The 21,355-nt window shown below is 37.7% G+C and overlaps 1 protein-coding gene across 1 annotated transcript in view; it reads left to right on the forward strand.

The window, feature by feature from the left end:
- The window catches only part of LOC131843055 (structural maintenance of chromosomes protein 1A), a 28,106-nt gene that overhangs the window by 2,599 nt on the left and 4,152 nt on the right, over positions 1 to 21,355 (forward strand). The window contains 15 exon segments of the mRNA XM_059191650.1: positions 539 to 790; positions 1,242 to 1,400; positions 4,903 to 5,010; positions 5,379 to 5,540; positions 7,140 to 7,351; positions 8,138 to 8,312; positions 9,103 to 9,225; positions 10,172 to 10,303; positions 13,485 to 13,550; positions 15,045 to 15,178; positions 16,625 to 16,746; positions 18,779 to 18,960; positions 19,447 to 19,569; positions 19,967 to 20,212; positions 20,610 to 20,714. Coding sequence (XP_059047633.1) covers positions 539 to 790; positions 1,242 to 1,400; positions 4,903 to 5,010; positions 5,379 to 5,540; positions 7,140 to 7,351; positions 8,138 to 8,312; positions 9,103 to 9,225; positions 10,172 to 10,303; positions 13,485 to 13,550; positions 15,045 to 15,178; positions 16,625 to 16,746; positions 18,779 to 18,960; positions 19,447 to 19,569; positions 19,967 to 20,212; positions 20,610 to 20,714 — 2,301 coding nt within the window.

The raw sequence follows: 21,355 nt of genomic DNA on the forward strand, positions 1-21,355 counted from the left end.
AATTTAATTTGATTCAGTCTAATAGAATTTGCTTTAAAGAGTTATAAATATCCACATCGTATCAAATTTTGTGGTTAATAATATAAATAAGACTGTCAAAAACAATATGACTTTCTCATTCAGCTTATAAATTATGATATCTAAGTAAAGTAAATAATCTGAAAAGGTATGAAATAGGAAATCAATGGGATCTGAAGTAAGGGATATAAAACTTATTATAAAAAGTACAAATAAACTAATATATAAATAAAAAACCCTGAACAATTAATACAGCGCCATATAGTGGCACGGTAAGCAGAGCTTGTGTTATATTCTGTACTAGACAACTGATATAAATATTTATATATTTTTTTGTAAATACATACATAATATACATAGAAAACACCCAGACTGATACACACAATCATGCTCATACACACAATCATACAAATATTTGCACCGTGCGAGGAATCGAACCTGCGACCACCGGAAGTAAAGCGCTATATAAACATACGGCCATCTGCTTATACAAAAATAATTTACTATTGATTTTTAACAGGAAGCTGAGATCTCCAAGAAGCGACCAACATTCATCAAAGCCAAGGAACGAGTAACGCACTCACAGAAGAAACTCGAGAGTGCAGTCAAGACCCTGGAGCAGGCGCGAAAGGCTCACGAGGCTCACCAGGCGGACATCAAGAAGTTGGAGGATGAACTCCGCCAAGTTGAGGACCAGAAGGCTACCTGGGAGCAGTCCACTCTTGGCACTTCGCATACGGGACGTGCTGACGTGCATTTAGAGGAGGCTCAGGTGACGTTTTATCATCATTTACTATTGGTCGCACAGTCGAATTTCGACCATAATAAATTATACAATATCTTTTTTGAAGCAACAATAACAATTAAACAAAAGAATATATATATATGCATGTGTTTAATTAGTATAATTGAAAAAAATGTTACCATTCTGTTTCTTCTGTATAAACTATAAGTCATTTATGCATGGGATTTTCATTTAATGTTTATATGTGTACAATATGAATAAACTGGCTTTTAAAAGAAAATAAATTCACTTGAGTTTCTTTTTTGCCAGTTCTTCTGAATTCTTTATACACTGTTCAGTTTTGTATACTGAACTGGATGACAGAAAAAAAATATTAATACAAAAAATATAACGTTAAACAAGTGGCTAAAATGTCCTACCTGAATAAATTATTTTTATTTGATGACATATAATAATTGTCGTGTAATTATATGTACAGATCCGCGAGTACGAGGAGTTGAAGATGGAGGCGTCCCGGCAGGCGGCGCGTTACCTTCAGGAGCTAGACTCCGTGAACCGCGAGCAGAAGGCCGACCAGGACCGCCTCGACAACGAGCTAAGGCGCAAGGGCGAACTAGAAAACAAGCATCGGCAGAAGGTTTGGAATACTCTACATTTTTGTTTAAAATGTTAATTTGTTATGTCCCTTTTTTTTTCTTTTACCTATGACAGTACGGACCACCTCGTCATACGCGCGCACGTTCTCTTGTTTAAATGAAAATATTAATATCGTGAATTGAGAGGGAAGGGGATTGCTTGTAATGTGGTCTGTTGACCCTCTTGCTACCACTGTACCATGTCGGGTTGATCTCCACACGGTTCCCCCTAGAAACTGTCGCGATAAATTCCTGGTGAATATGTCAGGATGGGCTAAGTGACTTAACCCCACGCTCATCTTATCGTCCTTCACTGGTGCCCCGCCAGCGTAAACCGTTAGCACGGGCGGGTGCACCATTCCATTATCATACATAAAAAAAACTCGAGCAGTACCCGGGTGTAGGTTTAAGGCGCACCTTTCTTACGTACGTTAACAATCAACATCATCGATCGAGTTTCTCTCCCTGCCCACACAAATGTGGCAGGAACCTACTTGTACAGCTTTAGATACACGTTCTGGTATACAATTTACTGCAGTATTTATCTGGCTAAGATGTTTTAGAAGATTGTAGAGATTTCGCTGGTATACCTCTCGCTGGCACTTCGACCGCATATAAATTAACCACATAACAATTTTCAGTTAATTTGAAACAATGTAAATTGCATAGGCTGACATACAAGATGTAAAGCTTAATAGTAACTTAAAAAGTTAATTTTGTTACGTCAAGCTATCAGTACACCGTTTGCATTATGCAATAGGTCAACTGAAGTCTTTATGGTCATGAAGTCATTATTGTAATTTTATTTATTTTTATTTATTTATTATCGGAAAACCAAGGCTATTGACAAACATAGTTATAAACATAATTAAATGAGAACGGCCACTTATAGGTTTTCACGGATAGAAATGTAATATAAAATAAATTACAGTAATAACACGAGAGGCGTGTTTGTGTCATAAATACTCATAAAATCATATATCAAACAATAACAATCCACTAAACACGGATTGGTATGCGAATTAAACCACCGGGAAATAAACCACGATGGTTTCCAGCGGGACCGCGTGAAGTTACTAAAGGATATTCTAGAATTGCTTTTTAATATAACAAAAAAAAAACTCACAGGTACAGGCAGTGAAAAAAAAAATTGACATGTGTATGGAAAAATATTGGAATAAAACATTAGGACTTTTGAGTTTGAATAAATTTAAAACTTCTATTAAAACACACACAAGTAAAATCGGTTACATGGTCCACACTATTTTGTATTACAACACGCAGAATCAGTTATTCCTTCACTCTATTTTGTGTATCTTTGTATTAAATAAAATTGATCTAAAAATATATAAAAACTTACGATATCGATGTTTATCGGCTCTACTGACGTGAAGTATGTAAATTGGAAGACTATTTTTTTTATTTCTATTGTTGGTAAGTACACTGACATATATGTGTAACATTACCACACTTCTGATTTGAGGTGGGACAGTCTCAGTCATTAGGATATGGTGTCCAACAGTGGAAAAATAAATTAAGTTGCCTTTACTTCTTTGCAGTGGGTATTTTTTACTTATTATCATTACATAGTATAAAACAAAGTCGCTGTCACTGTCTGTCCGTCCCTATGTATGCTTAAATATTTAAAACTACGCAACTTATTTTTAAGCGGTTTCTTTTAATAGATAGAGTGATTCAAGAGAAAGGTTTATATGTATAATACATGTACACCCGTGCGAAGCCGGGGTTGGTAGCTAGTATGTTATAAACATAAACAATTCTTCTATAAATATAAATTTAATAAAAGTATTTTATTCGCTATATAGTATAAAACAAAGTCGCTGTCGCTGTTGCTGTCTGTCCGGCCCTATGTATGCTTAAATCTTTAAAACTACGCACGGATTTTGATGAGGTTTTTTTAATAGATAGAGTGATTCAAGAGAAAGGTTTATATGTATAATACATGTACACCCGTGCGAAGCCGGAGTTGGTAGCTAGTATGATATAAACATAAATAATTCGTCTATAAATATAAATATTATAATAGTATAAAACAAAGTAGCTGTCGCTGTTAGTCCGTCCCTATGTATTTTAAATTACGCACAAAATTTGGAACGGTTTTTTTAAATAGATAGAGTGATTCAAGGTTTATATGTGTAATACATGTACACCTGTGCAAAGCCGGGGTGGGAAGCTAGTCGCGTATAAGTATAACCATATATTTTTCTGTATGTTTGTCGTATCCATTATAAGTCGTAGTCTTCTTTCAAATACAAATAAAACTGGTCACATTAAACCCTGAAAAGTTGTTTAGGAAATTGTAACAGCGAAAAAGTACTAATGGTTATGCATAATACATTATGTATGACCACAGCCGCGCCGTGAACCCACAATGGTAATGATTGGTTTAATTAGAAAATATATTTGTTTACATAATATGTCATTTGAAATGTAGATTTAGGGTTGGAAATAAAATCAGGAAATTGCGAATCGGACTTGGCTAACTAGGAATCCAATTAAAATGTAATAAATCTGTTTTTGTTTTAAATAATAAGAGTGCTGGCCCATAAAGGCGACGGATGAGAGAAGACTGCATGCAACTGAAATGCGAATGTTGAGGTGTATGTGTGGTGTGACAAGGATAAAAGAGAGAAAGAGAGGTAAAGCATGAATACATCAGAGCAAGTATGAAAGTGGCACCGATGTCGGAGAGGTTAAAGAGTAATCGTTTATCATGGTCAAACTATATAGAAACAATGAATAAATGTAATGCATAGGATATGCAAAGATCAAAGAAAAAATCATGTCCTATAATAAGGACGGATCTTAAATTATTATGTATGAATGTGGATGGTTATAAAAGGTGACGATTTTTGATGTTTTTTTTTTTTGTTATTAATGGTAAAAGACCATGTAAATTTATTAAAAGAGATGGATGGACTGTGTGAGAGATGATATAATGAGAAAGGGATGAATGGAAGAGAAAAACATATTACGTCGACCCCAAATAAATGGGATAAGGAAGAAGCAGATGATGAATAACCAAGGACAATTCCAACAGAACCATCTATTCCCTCAAGATTCCAAATAAAAGAGATCTTTTTTTTTTAAATAATAGTAATAATATCCTAGGACAATTCAAACAGGGCTATCTAGTTCCAAGCTGAGTAGAGTTTGTATTATGGGTACTAGACAACTGATATAAAGATTTTTTTTTTGTAAATACACACTTAATATACATGGAAAACCCTGAGATTAATAAAAGCAGTCATACTCATAAAAACAAATGTTTGCACCATATGAAGAATCGAATCCAAGACTATCATGGCTTATTGGGAACGCGTACATTCAACAAGGAGTCGTAACATGAACTGCCTTTCCTTTGAAGTTATATGACGACATGACCAAATGGAAGGGTGCCGAGTGCTGACAGAAATATTAAGAGTACGCACATTATTTTCATTGAAAGCAATGTTTAATATCAAATGATGTTTCTATCATCAGGGTCACGAGAGAAATGAAGCTATGAAGCGTGTCGAGAAACTGAACGAACACATCAAAGGTTCGGAGCAGGCGCTGGAAGAGCAGAGGAGGCTGCGTGCAGAGTTACAGGTAACGTTTAAACAGATTTGGTCTATCAGTTGTTTTTATTTACTGCTGTTGAAACTATCTAAAGTAAATCCGCCATTTTCCAATGATAATTAATTATTACATAAGCACTAAAGCATGCAGATATATTCGTTACCGCTTGTAAGCTCGTTCGCTTCTTGTAAAATGAGCAATTTACATGCTTATTCTTTCTTGCGTGAAAGCTGATTCGCGCGTGAAAGAGCGTACGTGTAAAGGACGCTCTTACGAAAACGAATTGAGACATTTTAAGGTTTTCTTTTGTCTCTATTTACTGAATGCACTCTGTGTCGTATACCCGTTCGCCGCACTGAGCCACTGAGCCACTGAGCCACGTGTCCGCACACCCGCAGGCGGACGTGGGCGAGTGCCGCGGGCGCGCCGCCGAGCTGCAGGCGCAGCTGGAGGAGGTGGCGTCGCAGCTGGGGGACGCGCGCGTCGACAAGCACGAGGAGGCGCGCCGCAGGAAGAAGCAGGAGATCGTCGAGAGCTTCAAGCGGGACATCCCCGGCGTGGTGCGTGCTCTCATACTCTATTGCTCCCGTCTACTACCTACGCGCCGCCGAGCTGCAGGCGCAGCTGGAGGAGGTGGCGTCGCAGCTGGGGGACGCGCGCGTCGACAAGCACGAGGAGGCGCGCCGCAGGAAGAAGCAGGAGATCGTCGAGAGCTTCAAGCGGGACATCCCCGGCGTGGTGCGTGCTCTCATACTCTATTGCTCCCGTCTACTACCTACGCGCCGCCGAGCTGCAGGCGCAGCTGGAGGAGGTGGCGTCGCAGCTGGGGGACGCGCGCGTCGACAAGCACGAGGAGGCGCGCCGCAGGAAGAAGCAGGAGATCGTCGAGAGCTTCAAGCGGGACATCCCCGGCGTGGTGCGTGCTCTCATACTCTATTGCTCCCGTCTACTACCTACGCGCCGCCGAGCTGCAGGCGCAGCTGGAGGAGGTGGCGTCGCAGCTGGGGGACGCGCGCGTCGACAAGCACGAGGAGGCGCGCCGCAGGAAGAAGCAGGAGATCGTCGAGAGCTTCAAGCGGGACATCCCCGGCGTGGTGCGTGCTCTCATACTCTATTGCTCCCGTCTACTACCTACGCGCCGCCGAGCTGCAGGCGCAGCTGGAGGAGGTGGCGTCGCAGCTGGGGGACGCGCGCGTCGACAAGCACGAGGAGGCGCGCCGCAGGAAGAAGCAGGAGATCGTCGAGAGCTTCAAGCGGGACATCCCCGGCGTGGTGCGTGCTCTCATACTCTATTGCTCCCGTCTACTACCTACGCGCCGCCGAGCTGCAGGCGCAGCTGGAGGAGGTGGCGTCGCAGCTGGGGGACGCGCGCGTCGACAAGCACGAGGAGGCGCGCCGCAGGAAGAAGCAGGAGATCGTCGAGAGCTTCAAGCGGGACATCCCCGGCGTGGTGCGTGCTCTCATACTCTATTGCTCCCGTCTACTACCTACGCGCCGCCGAGCTGCAGGCGCAGCTGGAGGAGGTGGCGTCGCAGCTGGGGGACGCGCGCGTCGACAAGCACGAGGAGGCGCGCCGCAGGAAGAAGCAGGAGATCGTCGAGAGCTTCAAGCGGGACATCCCCGGCGTGGTGCGTGCTCTCATACTCTATTGCTCCCGTCTACTACCTACGCGCCGCCGAGCTGCAGGCGCAGCTGGAGGAGGTGGCGTCGCAGCTGGGGGACGCGCGCGTCGACAAGCACGAGGAGGCGCGCCGCAGGAAGAAGCAGGAGATCGTCGAGAGCTTCAAGCGGGACATCCCCGGCGTGGTGCGTGCTCTCATACTCTATTGCTCCCGTCTACTACCTACACTACTAGGGCGTGGAGTAGTGGTGTAGCGGTGCAGCACGCCTCACATTCGCTGTTTGTGGATTCGAGGTTCGCACGGAGCAAATATGTTGAAAAATTCTTCGTGAATTTGTCACAATGGGCTAACTGATCTGACCTCATATTATCATCCTCTACTGGTGCCCCGCTAACGTAAATCATTAGCTCAGGTGTATACACCCATAAAAATCTCTATAAGTGGCAACTTATTTATTTTTATACTGATGCATGTAAATAGTTTTGTTTATCCAAATATAAATAAGTAAATAGAAAAAAATCTTCTATATTTCGGCAGTATGACCGCATGATCAACATGTGTCAGCCAACTCACAAGCGGTACAACGTGGCCATCACCAAGGTGCTCGGCAAGTACATGGAGGCGATCGTGGTGGACACGGAGAAGACAGCGCGCCGCTGCATACAGGTGCTCAAGGAGAGGATGCTGGAGCCGGAGACCTTCCTCCCGCTCGACTATATACAGGCCAAGCCGCTCAGGGAGAGGCTCAGGTCAGTACTACTTGTACAAAAAAAATATGTACCACTCACAACCACATTTCCTTTCAGCAATGTTATTTCCGAACCGATATGATATTGAAATCTTTCAAGAAAAGAACTTATTCATTCTTAAAAGGCCGGCAACACACTTGCAATTCTAGTGTTGTGTGTGCTCATGGGCGGCGGTAATCACTTACCATCGCGGTGTCACTTACCATCAGGTAAGTCGCAAACTCTTTTGTTGTTTGTGCTGTAAAAAAATAGTCAATGTTTTAAATTAGGGGATAGGAGGGTCATCAAAAAAAGGATGCCTCCTATTTTCATTCATCAAAACTATCACTGTCAGCTGATTAGGACTGTCTTTTGTTGTTATTGTATTGTAGCGCGGTGGTTATCACCTCATCACTGTAGTGTTATGTATGATCTGATGAGGTGTCGCTACATAATATACTGTTTATTATAGCATGTAGGTACAATTATTTCACCTGTATACTCTATATAGGTGAAATAATTGTATTATTTATTGTATATTAGTAAGTTTATTGCATAGTGTGCTACATGGCTTGCTAGTAACGTAGCCGGGACGTAGACTGGCTTTACATTTTACTTAAATCTATGTTAGTGGAAGGGTATCAAATGTTGACAGAAATATTACAAGTGTAAGTAAGGAAGGTACAGTATTGTTATGTAACAATTTTGAACCCATTTTTCTCGAAAAAAAAAATACAATGTTTAGGTACTTTTATATACTTGCGACTTAGTGCTATCCGACTAACCGTGTATCTGTGTGGTTTGCAGGGACATCCGGGAGCCGAAGAACGTGAAACTGCTGTTCGACGTGCTGCGGTTCGAGCCGGCGGCCATCCACCGCGCCGTGCTGTTCGTCACCAACAACGCGCTCGTCTGCGAGACGCCCGAGGACGCCTCGAGAGTCGCCTACGACCTCGACCGCACCAAGAACAGCAGATACGACGTACGTACACACTGCTCCTCACCAACTACAGGCCAAGAAAAACTGCAGGCGTCTGAGAAATTAAATAAAATTAAATTTATTTATTTCTTATAAAAGTAGTACATAATAGATGGTATGGTTGTTTATGTTATATAGATCTCACTTTTAGTCTTTACAGACATGCAAATACATATATCAATTAATCTATTATTATTCTTTATACAATTCAATTAAAATTACATCTTATACATTTATTATTATTATAGAAAGTAATAAAATTATTTTTATAAAACTGTTATATATTCATTACGAATGTTAAAATTATGTCAAGTTCGTATTGTCAATATATTATGTTTTCTAATAATTATAGTTCAATAGCAGAATTGAGAGATGAAAATAATCTACAGGTTATCTCACCTATGTTAATAATAATGATAATCTCATGATAATTCACACAGCGCCATCTAGACCCAAGTTAAGCTAGCTAGACCTTGTGTTATGGTCACTAGATAACGGATACAAATACATAGATATATATATTTTTTTCGTAAATACGTACAATATAGAAATATGGTAAATACCCAAACCGATACAAACAATCATACTCATGAATACAAATGTTTGTGCCGTGCGAGGAATCGAATCCGCGACCATCGGAAGTAAGGCGGTGGGTTAAACCGCTAGACCACCGAGGCCGTCAAGAAGACAAAGTCTGATCCGATATGATAGCAAATATAAAAAAAAAATTATATTTGTCTATGAAAATATACATGACATTTCTACATATTAACTTGTGTTTTTTATTCCTCAGGCATTAGCTCTGGACGGCACGTTCTACCAGAAGTCAGGAATCATATCCGGCGGGTCGCTGGATCTAGCGCGGAAAGCTAAGCGATGGGACGAGAAGCATCTCTCACAACTCAAGTCTAGGAAGGTGGAAACTTTTTATTAATACTTGTTTACTTAGCGCCGCAACATATTATCTAAATATATATAACTCAAAGGTGACTGACGTAGTGATCTATCAACGCACAGCCCAAACCACTGGACGGATCGAGCTGAAATTTGGCATGCAGGTAGATGTTATGACGTAGGCATCCGCCAAGAAAGGATTTTGATTAATTCTACCCCCAAAGGGATAAAATAGGGGATGAAAGTTTGTACAAAACTTTGTCACTTTTAAACCAATCGGGCTGAGACTTTGCATGCATAAAGCTACTATGACGTAGGCATCCCCTAAGAAAGGATTTTAATAAATTCCACCCCTAAGGGGATAAATTAACCCGAGCGAAGCTGCGGGCAAAAGCTAGTTAATATTATAAACGCGAAAGTTTGTGAGTATGGATGGATAGATGCATGGATGGATGGATGTTTGTTACTCTTTTACTTAAATACTACTGAACGGATTGTTATGAAACTTTACAGTAATATAGTTTATACATCAGAATAACACATAGGCTATAAATTTCATATAGGTGAAACCGCGTTCACAGCTAGTTTATAATAACACAGACTTACTTTAACCACAAAAGTGCAGACAAATTGCCGGTAAAAGCTAATCTTCATGTATTTCTACAACATTATATGGCAATAAAGCGAATATCAGCTAGTAATGATATATTTACAAGACCTGAGCACGAACAAACAGACAGAGAAAATTTTAAATTAATTTATAATTACACATATAATTGACTAAATATATATTATTACTAAAACAGTATTTACAAGTCCTGATCAGTTATTAGAAAAGAACAAACACACAGAAAATTTATTTCAAATTAATTTTTCATGAGTAAATATATGCGTTTAGTGAAATACTGTTGATTTGATTTACAAACAGACATTTCATTTATTTCTATATATTTTTTTTTATTTTATAGGAAAAATTAACAGAGGAACTACGCGAGTCCATGAAGAAGTCCCGTAAAGAGTCCGAACTGACGACCGTGGACTCGCAGATCCGGGGGCTGGAGTCTCGCCTCAAGTACGCCATCACCGACAGGGACACTACGGTGAGTAATAACACGGCCACACAGACATATAGTACTAAGTAATATATATAGGGTGTCTCAGAACTCAACCTCAAGCCGAAACAGGGTGACTATGAGAAAAATCAGAAAAAAATCTATACCATGCAGTTTGAAAATTATGGGCATTTAAGAAAAATCTATAAATTTGGTCAAATTGTAACCATTTTCGGTAATTTATTGTTTTTTTCATTTAAACTTTGGTACAGTAACCCTAAATAACATTTCTAGAGCCACAGTCAAAAATAATGACATAATTGCCCCAAGTTTTCTAGAATTAAGACTATTTGTTAAACTATGAATTTAAAATTTTCAAAATAAGTCGAATTTGAAAAAATGTACTAAAGTGCCTTGGCAGGTATCATAAAACACGCGTGCGTTATAAAAGCAAATTGTATAAATAATTTCACTGAAAACCGAAAATTAAATACCATTTGGTATTTTTAAAGATTTTTCTATATCAATTTTTTATTTTAACTTAATGTTGAAGCAATTAGTTAATAATTTACGTTTTTAGTAAAATTTAGCACGAAAATCTAACATTTCATTTTAATGGCCCGGAGAGGAAAAGTTAATATTTTGTCAAATCCTTTCGAAATCCCCAACATCTATCAAATTGCCCCCCTGTGGGCCGTGGGCGCGGTTCCCGTTTGGACACAATGTAATATATATAATATAAATTCACATATTCATTAGGATTTACATTATTTTGTTAAATTCCTCTCATTCATGTGTGAGACACAAATAAACAGTGCTTAACTTGATCAACTCGGAAACTTGACTACCGTTACGACCTTCTCCAGTGGCGATCAAATTCCGACCGTTATTGACTCTCCACCTATATCGCGACACGTGTTTCGCCTCTGAACGAGGCATCATCAGGCGTTGTATAGAAATGACCTGAATTAAATGTATATTGTTGTTCACCATGCAAACTAGATGTCGCTGCAATCGAATTGAAACGCGCTATAATTTGTCATTCGTGACCGGGGTATATTGATGGATATTTCCATAAAGGACATGTGAGTGGCCGCTACTAAATGTCTCCGTATGCTACGAACATAGCATACAGAGACAAACTACAAATATTGAGACATTAAAATAAAACTCATATAATGAATCCCCGTACAATTTAATTTTATAGTTCAAAACATATATAAGATAGTAAGATAGAATCCAAGAACTAGAGACCAGCGGAAGAGATGGTACAAGAGCTGATTTAAATTCGTCATACATTTGATTTTATAACAAGGTAATAGCATATTTTACCTCCAGACATTAATGATATCTCAAATAAATCGGTATATTTACAAATTTCAAGAAATTGGCCTTAAATTTAATATAACAGTACAATATTCAATTTAATATTGCGACTTTTTATAACATGGACGAGAGTCTTTCCGCGCGCGTGTTATTTTTTTTGTGAATGACAAGAGGAATAAGGTCCTATAAATTAATAGTTCAAATTTTGAATAAGTTTAATGTCACTTAATATCATCATCATCATCATCAGCCTGGAAAAAATGCTGGGCAATTTTATCCTCATTTTAAAATAAAAAAAAAACTAATTACTTTTGACAAGCAATTATCTTTTAATTTTGCATTTTCTGATAATTATATTTTTATGTTATTTGATTTGATTATATTTTGTTGCTAATTCAATAATTTTAAAGCACCAGCTGTGCTCGGTATACATTTTAAAGTATTTTTTATTGATTTGTTTTGATATAACACAGAGTGATCTTATATATGTTTACTATTAGAAAAAATTGATGTGTATTTTATCATGTGGATTTGATTTTTGATGCAAGTCATCAGTCTAATGAGAAACCTAAGAAGAATATTATTATCACTTACATGTTTCATTTTAAAAGTGTTTTATTATTATTAAAAATTAAAGATCGAAAAAAAAAAAAATTGTAAGCTGTAGATTTTTGATAAATACATTTGCATTTTTGAGCATGAAGTTTGGTTTGTCCTTAATGTGTCTAGCATTAGTGTGTTTTAACTTACAAATTTAGAGTTGATGAAACAAATCATACATTTGACATATTCGCATATGCATTTGCATTTGGCATATTTTAACAATACATTCTCAGAGGTTACAATCTATATTTTAAAAAATATTAGTTATGATGCATATTATCGGTATATTTACAATATTTTTAATACACACCTATCTGCGTTCCGAAATGCGACTAAATTTAATATAATAACAGTCACAAAATATTATTATTGCTATTGAGTAATTATTGTGACTTTTTACTGCATTTCGGAACGCAGTCAGTACCAGCGCGCGTGTTTTTTTTTGACACTTACGATAATAAAGTGAAAGAGAGAGAAGAACGTCGCACTCGCCTACTACAAAGTTGTTCCACCTATTAGGCATATAAATTGTTACATGTTCAAATTTTAAATAATTTTAATGTCATATAATGTTACTGTACTTATTATCGCCTATCAAAAAATAAATTACTAATTTTATCCTCATTTTAAAATAAAAAAAAAATCTATTTTTTTTGAGATTCATAAAATTTATCTTTTAATTTTGCATATTCTGACAATTTTCGTGCATATTTCAAGCATTTTTCATGCATATTTGCATGCATATAACAAGCTTTTTATGTTGCATATAATTCGGTCTTACATATCCGGTTATTACATTCAACTAGTTCTCTAAAGGACGGCGAACGCTCTAGCGGTTTAGCACACCGCTTTACGATGGTTGCGAGTTCGATTCCCCGCACGGCAAACATTTGTATTCATGAGTATGATTGTTTGTATCGGTCTGGGTGTTTTCTATGTATAATATGTATGTATTTACGAAAAAATCTATGTATTTGTATCATGTATATCTATGTATGTTTAGTACCCATAACACAAGCTCTAGCTAGCTTAACTTGGGTCTAGATGAGAATTTTCCTGAGATTATTATTATCCCTATTGTTTCATTTTATCAGCTTTAGTTAGTGTTTTATTATTATTAAAAATCGAAGAACGAAAAAAAGAGCAACATAATAAACATGTGAAAAGCGAGTACAATAGATCTATGTAGGTCACAGTGCTACAGGTCCATGCACCTGATAATAGCTCAAGGAAGCCAATAAAAAAAGCGGGGCGGATTACTAGTCGTGTGTTTTAACTATATTCAAATTTATTGTTGCAGTTGAAACAAATCAAACAATTGGACGCTGAGCTCGCCGAGCTGGAGAGAAAAATGGATTTGTTTGGCGTAAGTTGTTTTAACAATACAGTGGACCCGACCGCGCTACAATCTAATCTTCAAAAAAATGTTGATGGAACTTATCAAGAATGAGTTTCAGACTGTGTTTTTTATGGATTAATGGAATGGTACACCTATCTGCGTTAACGGTATACGGTAGCGAGACCCCAGTGGAGGATGATAAGATAATAATGATGATGAGCTATTTATCACCATGGTTTCCAGGGGGAATCGCGTGAAGACGTAGTACGTTGAATAAAGAACGGATATTATTTTTTAATTACAGTGGACCGCGGTAATCCGGCCCCCCATGTAATCTGACATGGTCTATTATTTATTATTGAATATTTTTTTGACAATCTTCGCTAATGCATGACTGAACAAGTTTGAACTTGTACGCATCACCACTATTGTACACGACGCGTAGGGTATTGTTTTGATTATGATTGCTTAGCTTGAATTTTACTACTCACATGTTATGAAGATAGCATGTGCTCATTGTACTTCAGAAAGCATATATTATTAAAATCACTAGTATCCTGATGACTTAGACGTAATGCCGGTTGGTCAGGGAGAGAAACACCTCAATGCCTACAATATTCACAATTACCTATCTCTTATTTGTTTTTATAATAATATAAACTCAACGTTTTCGCTCCAAAACTCCCGCTGCCTACGTTCAATCATTCATCAATCTATCTGTCAATGTCACATAGATTACTTTGGCTCTGGCCTCTGACGTTCCGTTTCAGGTTACATGATTATTGACTTTACCATTTTTAATTAATGGTGCGTCACACGATAGTTAACAATATATACATACATATATAATATATAGAATCTTATCACTGTTTCTTTAGTTTGTCGGATTACAAGGTACTTTTTTGTAAAAAAAATCCTGTCTATAGGGGACCCTTAGGCAGTACTCTATAATCTGACAAATTTGATGGTTCGACATTGCCCTGCAAAACATTTGTTGGATAACCGGGGGTCCACTGTACTTATAATATCTATATATGTTCATGACGAGTCCTTGAGAGGGTAGCCAGTGAGAATTGAGTGCCAAAATTATTGCATTAGTTTAAAAAAGAAATATACATGTTTCAAGCAAATCACTTCTTTCTCGATAATTGAAACGCGATGTATTCCAGTGGTGACCGCGTGGAGTGCAACCTATGTATCATTATTGAGAATTAGCTGTTCCCCGCGACATCGAATGGCATTTAGTCTTTTTTTTATTAAAGTAAATAAATATTAGTCTCCCTCGTTGCGAGATGTTTCCTATGATTAGTTCAAATGCTGAAAATATTGTTTCATCCATCATAATTTACCACTGTACCATTTTACTTACTAAGAGATTGTAATTTGTTAATAAATACATAACATCTTGAGTATTATGACGTCATTTTTATAAATGACCGAATATTAAAAAAATAGGCCGAATAGGCCGAATACCGAATAGTAGCCGAATATTCTGGACATATCTATGTAATCTGTTATTAGCCTCAAATTGAAGAGATTGAGCGCACGATCCGCACGCGCGACGCCAAGATACAGGAGATCAAGGAGAACATGAACAACGTCGAGGATGTGGTGTTCCGCGGGTTCTGTCGCGACATCGGTGTTGCCAACATACGGTAATGTCACTTTTTATGTCAAACTAGATGATGGCCCACCGGAAGGAAAGTGGCAACCAAAGACAAAATGTTTTTATATGTATAAATTATATAGGCGACCTATATAATTTATACATATAAAAATTTTTTTTGTAAATCTATACATATAAATAAAATTGGAGTGTCTGTTTGAAATATTGAAATAGCCGTTTTTTACTATATGCATATGAATATAAATACGGTACATACACCAAAATAAAATATATTACAATTTTTGTCTGTCAGTCTGTTTGTTCCGGCTAATCTCTGAAATGGCTGGACCGATTTTGACGGGACTTTTAATAATTAATGAATCTCAACGAGGTGCGTGGATGTATTCGTTGTAATTAATTATAAAACACCAAATTGTAAATTAAATCGTAATTATATATATTTATTAAAATGTCGATATAATTATAATAGCGGTGTAACAATATATTGAAGCACATTAATAACAAATGACAATTGTAATTATTAGAACACAGCGTTCTATATTAAAATATTACGAAGTAAATAATTAAGAAGGTTTTAATAACTATTTTTGTTGGAGTTTCCAACAACTTAGGCTACTTTTATTTTAGACAATGAAAGTTAAATTCCACGCGGATGAAGTCGCGAGTAACAGCTAGAACATACATAATATATACCGATATAAACTATCATACTCATGAATACAAATGTTTGTACGAGGAATAGAACCCGCGGCCACCGGAAATAAGATGGTGTGCTAAACTGCTACACCATTGAAGTCATACGTTGTGTATATGGAGGAGGTGTGGTTGATATATTTTTTTTTACTGTGTTGTATGCTTGTATTGAGGCATATATCCGGCAGTGGACTGTAGTGGTCTGATGATGACGATGATGATGCTTGATAGATTAAAAAAAATAACTCACTATTAAAAAATTCTTAACCCTTTTAGTGCCATACATATTTTACCAATATATAGTAAAAAAGTGCATTTTTATAGATAATTAGCCGTTCTCGCGACTTCGTCAGCGTGGATATTTTTTTCTAAAATGAAAGAAATTTTTTAAAATAAAATTAGCCTAAGTTACTCCTTATTATATAAGCTACCTGCCAAAAAAGTCCCGTCAAAATCGGTTCAGCCATTTCAGCGATTAGCCGGAACAAACAGACCGACAGACAGACAGAAAAAAATTGTAAAATTTTGGTGTGTGTACCGTATTTACATTCATATGCATGTAGTAAAAAACTGTTATTTCAATATTACAAACAGACACTCCAATTTTATATAGGATATAAATAGTTAAAAGTTAAAACCATTTAAAACCCTTAGTTAAAAATATTTAACAAAGGGTTAAATTAAGTTTATTTGAATAAAAGATATTCTATTCAATTCTGTGCTTGTATAGTTGTATATGAGTGTGGTGTGTAACATTGAGTGTGGTATCGGTTGAGCGTAGGCAGTACGAGGAGCGTGAGCTGCGCGCGCAGCAGGAGCGCGCCAAGCGGAGACTGGAGTTCGAGGCGCAGGTCGACCGCATCGCATCCAACCTCGAGTTCGAGCGCTCCAGGGACACGCAGAGTTAGTACCCCTCCGATACTATACGAAACTGAATTTCATAGTTGTGAGAATAGAACCCAACGAATAAGTGAAATTCGGTTCTTATGAAAACATATATATATATATATATATATATATATATATATAAAAAACATTTTATTTCTCCATGAAATGTTTGTCTAACCAAAGAAAATATAATACGGAGTTAGCAATACTTGAGGGTTAGCAATATAGAGTCTACAAAGCGTAGATATAGAATATCTTTTGTTATTTCAGAAAATACAATATTGATATCTGCTATTACGACGACTTCATTCAAAATAATACAGTCGTGTAACGAGTTGATAACAGTTATATACAATGCGAGTATATATAGGTATTGATATTATAAAGAATTTATATATATTTAATAATATAATAATCTCAGTACAATTCACACAGCGCCATCTAGACGCAAGTTAAGCTAGCTAAAGCTTATGTTATTGGTACTAGATAACTGATACAAATATATAGATATATTTTTTGGTAAATACATATATATTATACATAAAAAATACCCAAACCTGTATCGGTTCAATCAACAATCATACTCATGAATACAATGTTTGTGCTAAGGAGGAATCGAACCCGCGACCATCGGAAGTAAAATGCAAAACCACTAGACTATTGAGGCCGTCGAATATTCAATGTTTACAACATTCCCACGATGTTTGCTCGCGGCGCTCGCGTTAATTTATCCCCTTAGGGGTGGAATTTATCAAAATCCTTTCTTAGGGGTAACCTACGTTATAGTAGCTTTATGCATGCAAAGTCTCAGCCCGATCAGTTTAAAATCGACAAAGTTTCATACAAACTTTCGTCCCCTATTTTATTCCCTTGGGGGTAGAATTAATCAAAATCCTTTCTTACCGGATGCCTACGTCATAACATCTACCTGCATGCCAAATTTCAGCCCGATCCGTCCAGTGGTTTGGCTGTGCGTTGATAGATCACTACGTCAGTCACCTTTGAGTTATATATATTTAGATATATATGTACAACCGAGCAAAGCCGGGGTGGGTAGCTAGTCATGTATAAATAAGAAAAAGGATATGTTGATATACTTCCTTTCCTATACGCAACTCTATAAACAGCCCGATCCATCCAGTGGTTTAGGCTGTGCGTTGATAGATCACTATGTCAGTCAGTCAGTCACCTTTGAGTTATATATATTTAGATTTAAAGCGTTATCACTTCACCACTGTAGTGTTATATATGATGTGATGAGGTGATAATTATTATTTATCGTACAAGCTATTCGTCTATGGAAGTCCTTTCCATTTCCCATTCGATATATTTTATAGACGCGCGGAGCACAACCTGCCATGGTAAATTGCTAGCTATGGGGCATTAGTCAACATTATTAACACTCCCTTTTACCCAATTCCATGGGATTGAACGGGCCATGTTAATGTGTTGAAGCTATAGTTGATGGAAATGGTCATATTAGTCTCTCGGAGACGTAGGTGATTTTCATTTTTATTTATTTATTTATTTGAGCGACCAACAAGACACCATGTGGGTACAATTATTATAACATGCAAAGAGTTTAAGTATATAGTCTTTTTTTTTTCGGACTACTCTAATGCTTTACAGCTTCACCGGACGATAGGGGGCGAGTGCAGATGGCACTCCAAACCCGCGGAAGGACTTATGGAGCGGCTGAAGGCCAACTCCTGCCTGACGGATACGACTTTAGTCTGAGGGCACCACTAGGGGTTCGAACCTCGGCTCAGGCCGTCGTAATTTCGATCCTCGTTTGAATTGGACGGGGGATCGATCGGAGGTTGAGTGTTGACTTAATTACTGGTTGCCACGGCATGCGATATTGTTTACAGAAGTTTATATATATATATGTATACATATTTATCTTTTTATTTTATTTATTCTAGTTTATTATATTATATTATTTATATGTTGATATATATTATTGATAAAGAATATACAGGATATTGGTAGCGATTGTTTTTGGTGTTGCTGTCGTGCGGGACGTGACCATATCGCGTGGTTGCAGAGAACGTGACGCGGTGGGAGCGCAGCGTGCAGGACGTGGAGGACGAGCTGGAGGCGGCGCGGCAGGCAGAGGCCAAGCAGCGGCAGGACATCGACAGGGAGCTGCGCCAGGCAGACACGCTCAAGGCAGAGCGGACCGCCGCACGCGCACGACACGACCTCGCAGAGCAGGACCTCACCAAGGTACCAACGAGTCAGGGCACACCACCACTAGCAGCGAGCAAAGACGTCGCGATAAACGTAAATAGTAAAGCGGTATTGAACTGCTAGACCACCGAGGTATATATACATATATATATATATACACACATGTCATATATACATATACATTCTATCTTCATATCAAATTTCTTGTCAGTTCTTCTCATCTCGAAATCATTCCGAACGGTAGATTTGACATATTATAAGAGTCTACTATCATAAGAGAGTACATATTTACAATAATACAAATTCAAATTTGGGAGAATAGAGTGAACACCAGCATATGTTATTGAAAAAAAATCTATGTATATGTCTGATACATATACATAGATTTTTTTTCGTAAATACATATATGGGGATTATCTAGTACCCATAACACAAGCTTTAGCTAGCTTAATTTGGGTATAGATGGCGCTGTGTGAATTGTCCTGAGATTATTATTATTATTATTACATGTTTAAATTTCAGGCTCGCAAAGATGTGGCTACCATACAGAAGGACATACAAAGTATTCAGAAACAGATATCGAGCATCGAGTCGCGCATCGAGAGCAAACGTAGTGAACGCCACAACATACTCAGGCAGTGCAAGGTTTGTCTTTATATTACTAGCTATAATTATTTAAAAAATAAATATTTTAGTGATAAATTAATGTTAGTTAAAAATCGTTTGGTTTTTGATTGTGACTACCGTAATCCCAAGTGGATCCACAGTATTAATTATTGTCTAATTGAAATTGCAATAAACTAACAATATATCTGGTTGTTCTTTTAATCGATTATTTGCCTATGCTTAACGGATTATGCTGATGGAAGTGGCACCAGTGGAACTTGTGCCTATGCTAACAGTTTACGCTGGTGGGGCACCAGTGGATGATAAAATGCATATGAGTTCAGGTCAATTGGCTAGATAGCTGATAGAAATTGTACAAACTGTGCATTATTATTATTCGGTACCGATGTGAATTCTGTGAGTTGTAATTGTACAGATCGACGACATCAACATCCCGCTGGAGGAGGGCAGCCTGGAGGAGACTGAGGAGTCTGAATCCTCGATGGGGACCTCCACGCTGCATCAGCGCGAGGCGCGCGTCCGCGTGGACTACTCCTCACTGTCGGACGGGCTGCGGGACCTGGAGGAGCCCGACGAGATCAAGCGTAAAGCCGACAAGCTGCAGAAGGCCATCAACTCGCTGCAGAACACCGTTGACAAGATACAGGCACCCAACATGAGGGTGCGTACATCATATACTATTTTTTACTTTGAACTCACAACCTTTGTAAGTCGGATAATAAATCACTGGACTACGACTATCATTGTTTTGCCGTTATCACATTACTAGCTACTCGCCCCGGCTTCGCACGGGTGTACATGTATTATATATATAAACCTTCCTCTTGAATCACTCTATTAAAAAACGGCTTCAAAATCCGTTGCGTAGTTTTAAAGATTTATTATATTATAGATTTTTTATACATAGGGCCGGACAGCCAGCGACTTACTTTAAATTTTAGATTTTAATGATATTTCAAATATTACACATATATAATAGTTTCAACCTTTACAATTCATTGCTACTTTATTTTAATTACAATTTTTGTTCTATTTTAACAACATACATTATTTCGCAGGCGATGCAGAAACTGAACGAGGTGCGTGAGAAAGTAAATGCCACCAACGAGGCGTTCGTGGCCGCCAGGAAGCGGGCGCACAAAGCCAAACTGGCATTCGAAAGGGTAAGAATAGAATAGAATAGAATAGAAAATCATTTATTGAAAATCGTAAATGTTTGCTTTTTGTTGTCCGCCTGGATTTATGTATGTATGTGTATTATTATTATTATTTTATTATGTTTATTGTATATGGAGGTGTCCGCTGAAAACCAGCGTCGTGGCACCCCGTCACGACATATGCTGAGCGGAGACCTAGTTGGTACTCTAATTATTAATATAAAATGTAAATTTAATTTTAAAAATTATTTTCAGTGTACCAAATAAACAATTTTCTTTCTTTATTCAAATAAACTTACATTGAAGCACTTTTGAATAGTCATTACATTTTTTTTTATCCACCGCTCATTCGGAAAGCTGTCTCATCACAAGAAGAACGAGCAAGAAACTTGCGTGTTGCTCTTTTAAATAATTTTATTATTACTTTACATTTTTAAGTTTAAGTGTGAATTCAAGCCACCAATTAGCACTCAATTCAATTAAATTAAATACTCAAATAGAAAAAATATTGAATATATAACCAAGGTAGAATGTTATGGATACCAGATATACAAAATGCCCTGGCAAGGAGCACAAGCTCGGGGCCTGAATCGTCTGTAGTACCTGCGGACGAACCAGAACTGAACAAGCGAAACAGATTTACGAGA

The sequence above is a fragment of the Achroia grisella genome, unplaced genomic scaffold (genome assembly GCF_030625045.1).
Source record: "Achroia grisella isolate CSIRO2021 unplaced genomic scaffold, CSIRO_AGI_Agris_v1 utg2727, whole genome shotgun sequence".
NCBI lineage: Eukaryota > Metazoa > Arthropoda > Insecta > Lepidoptera > Pyralidae > Achroia > Achroia grisella.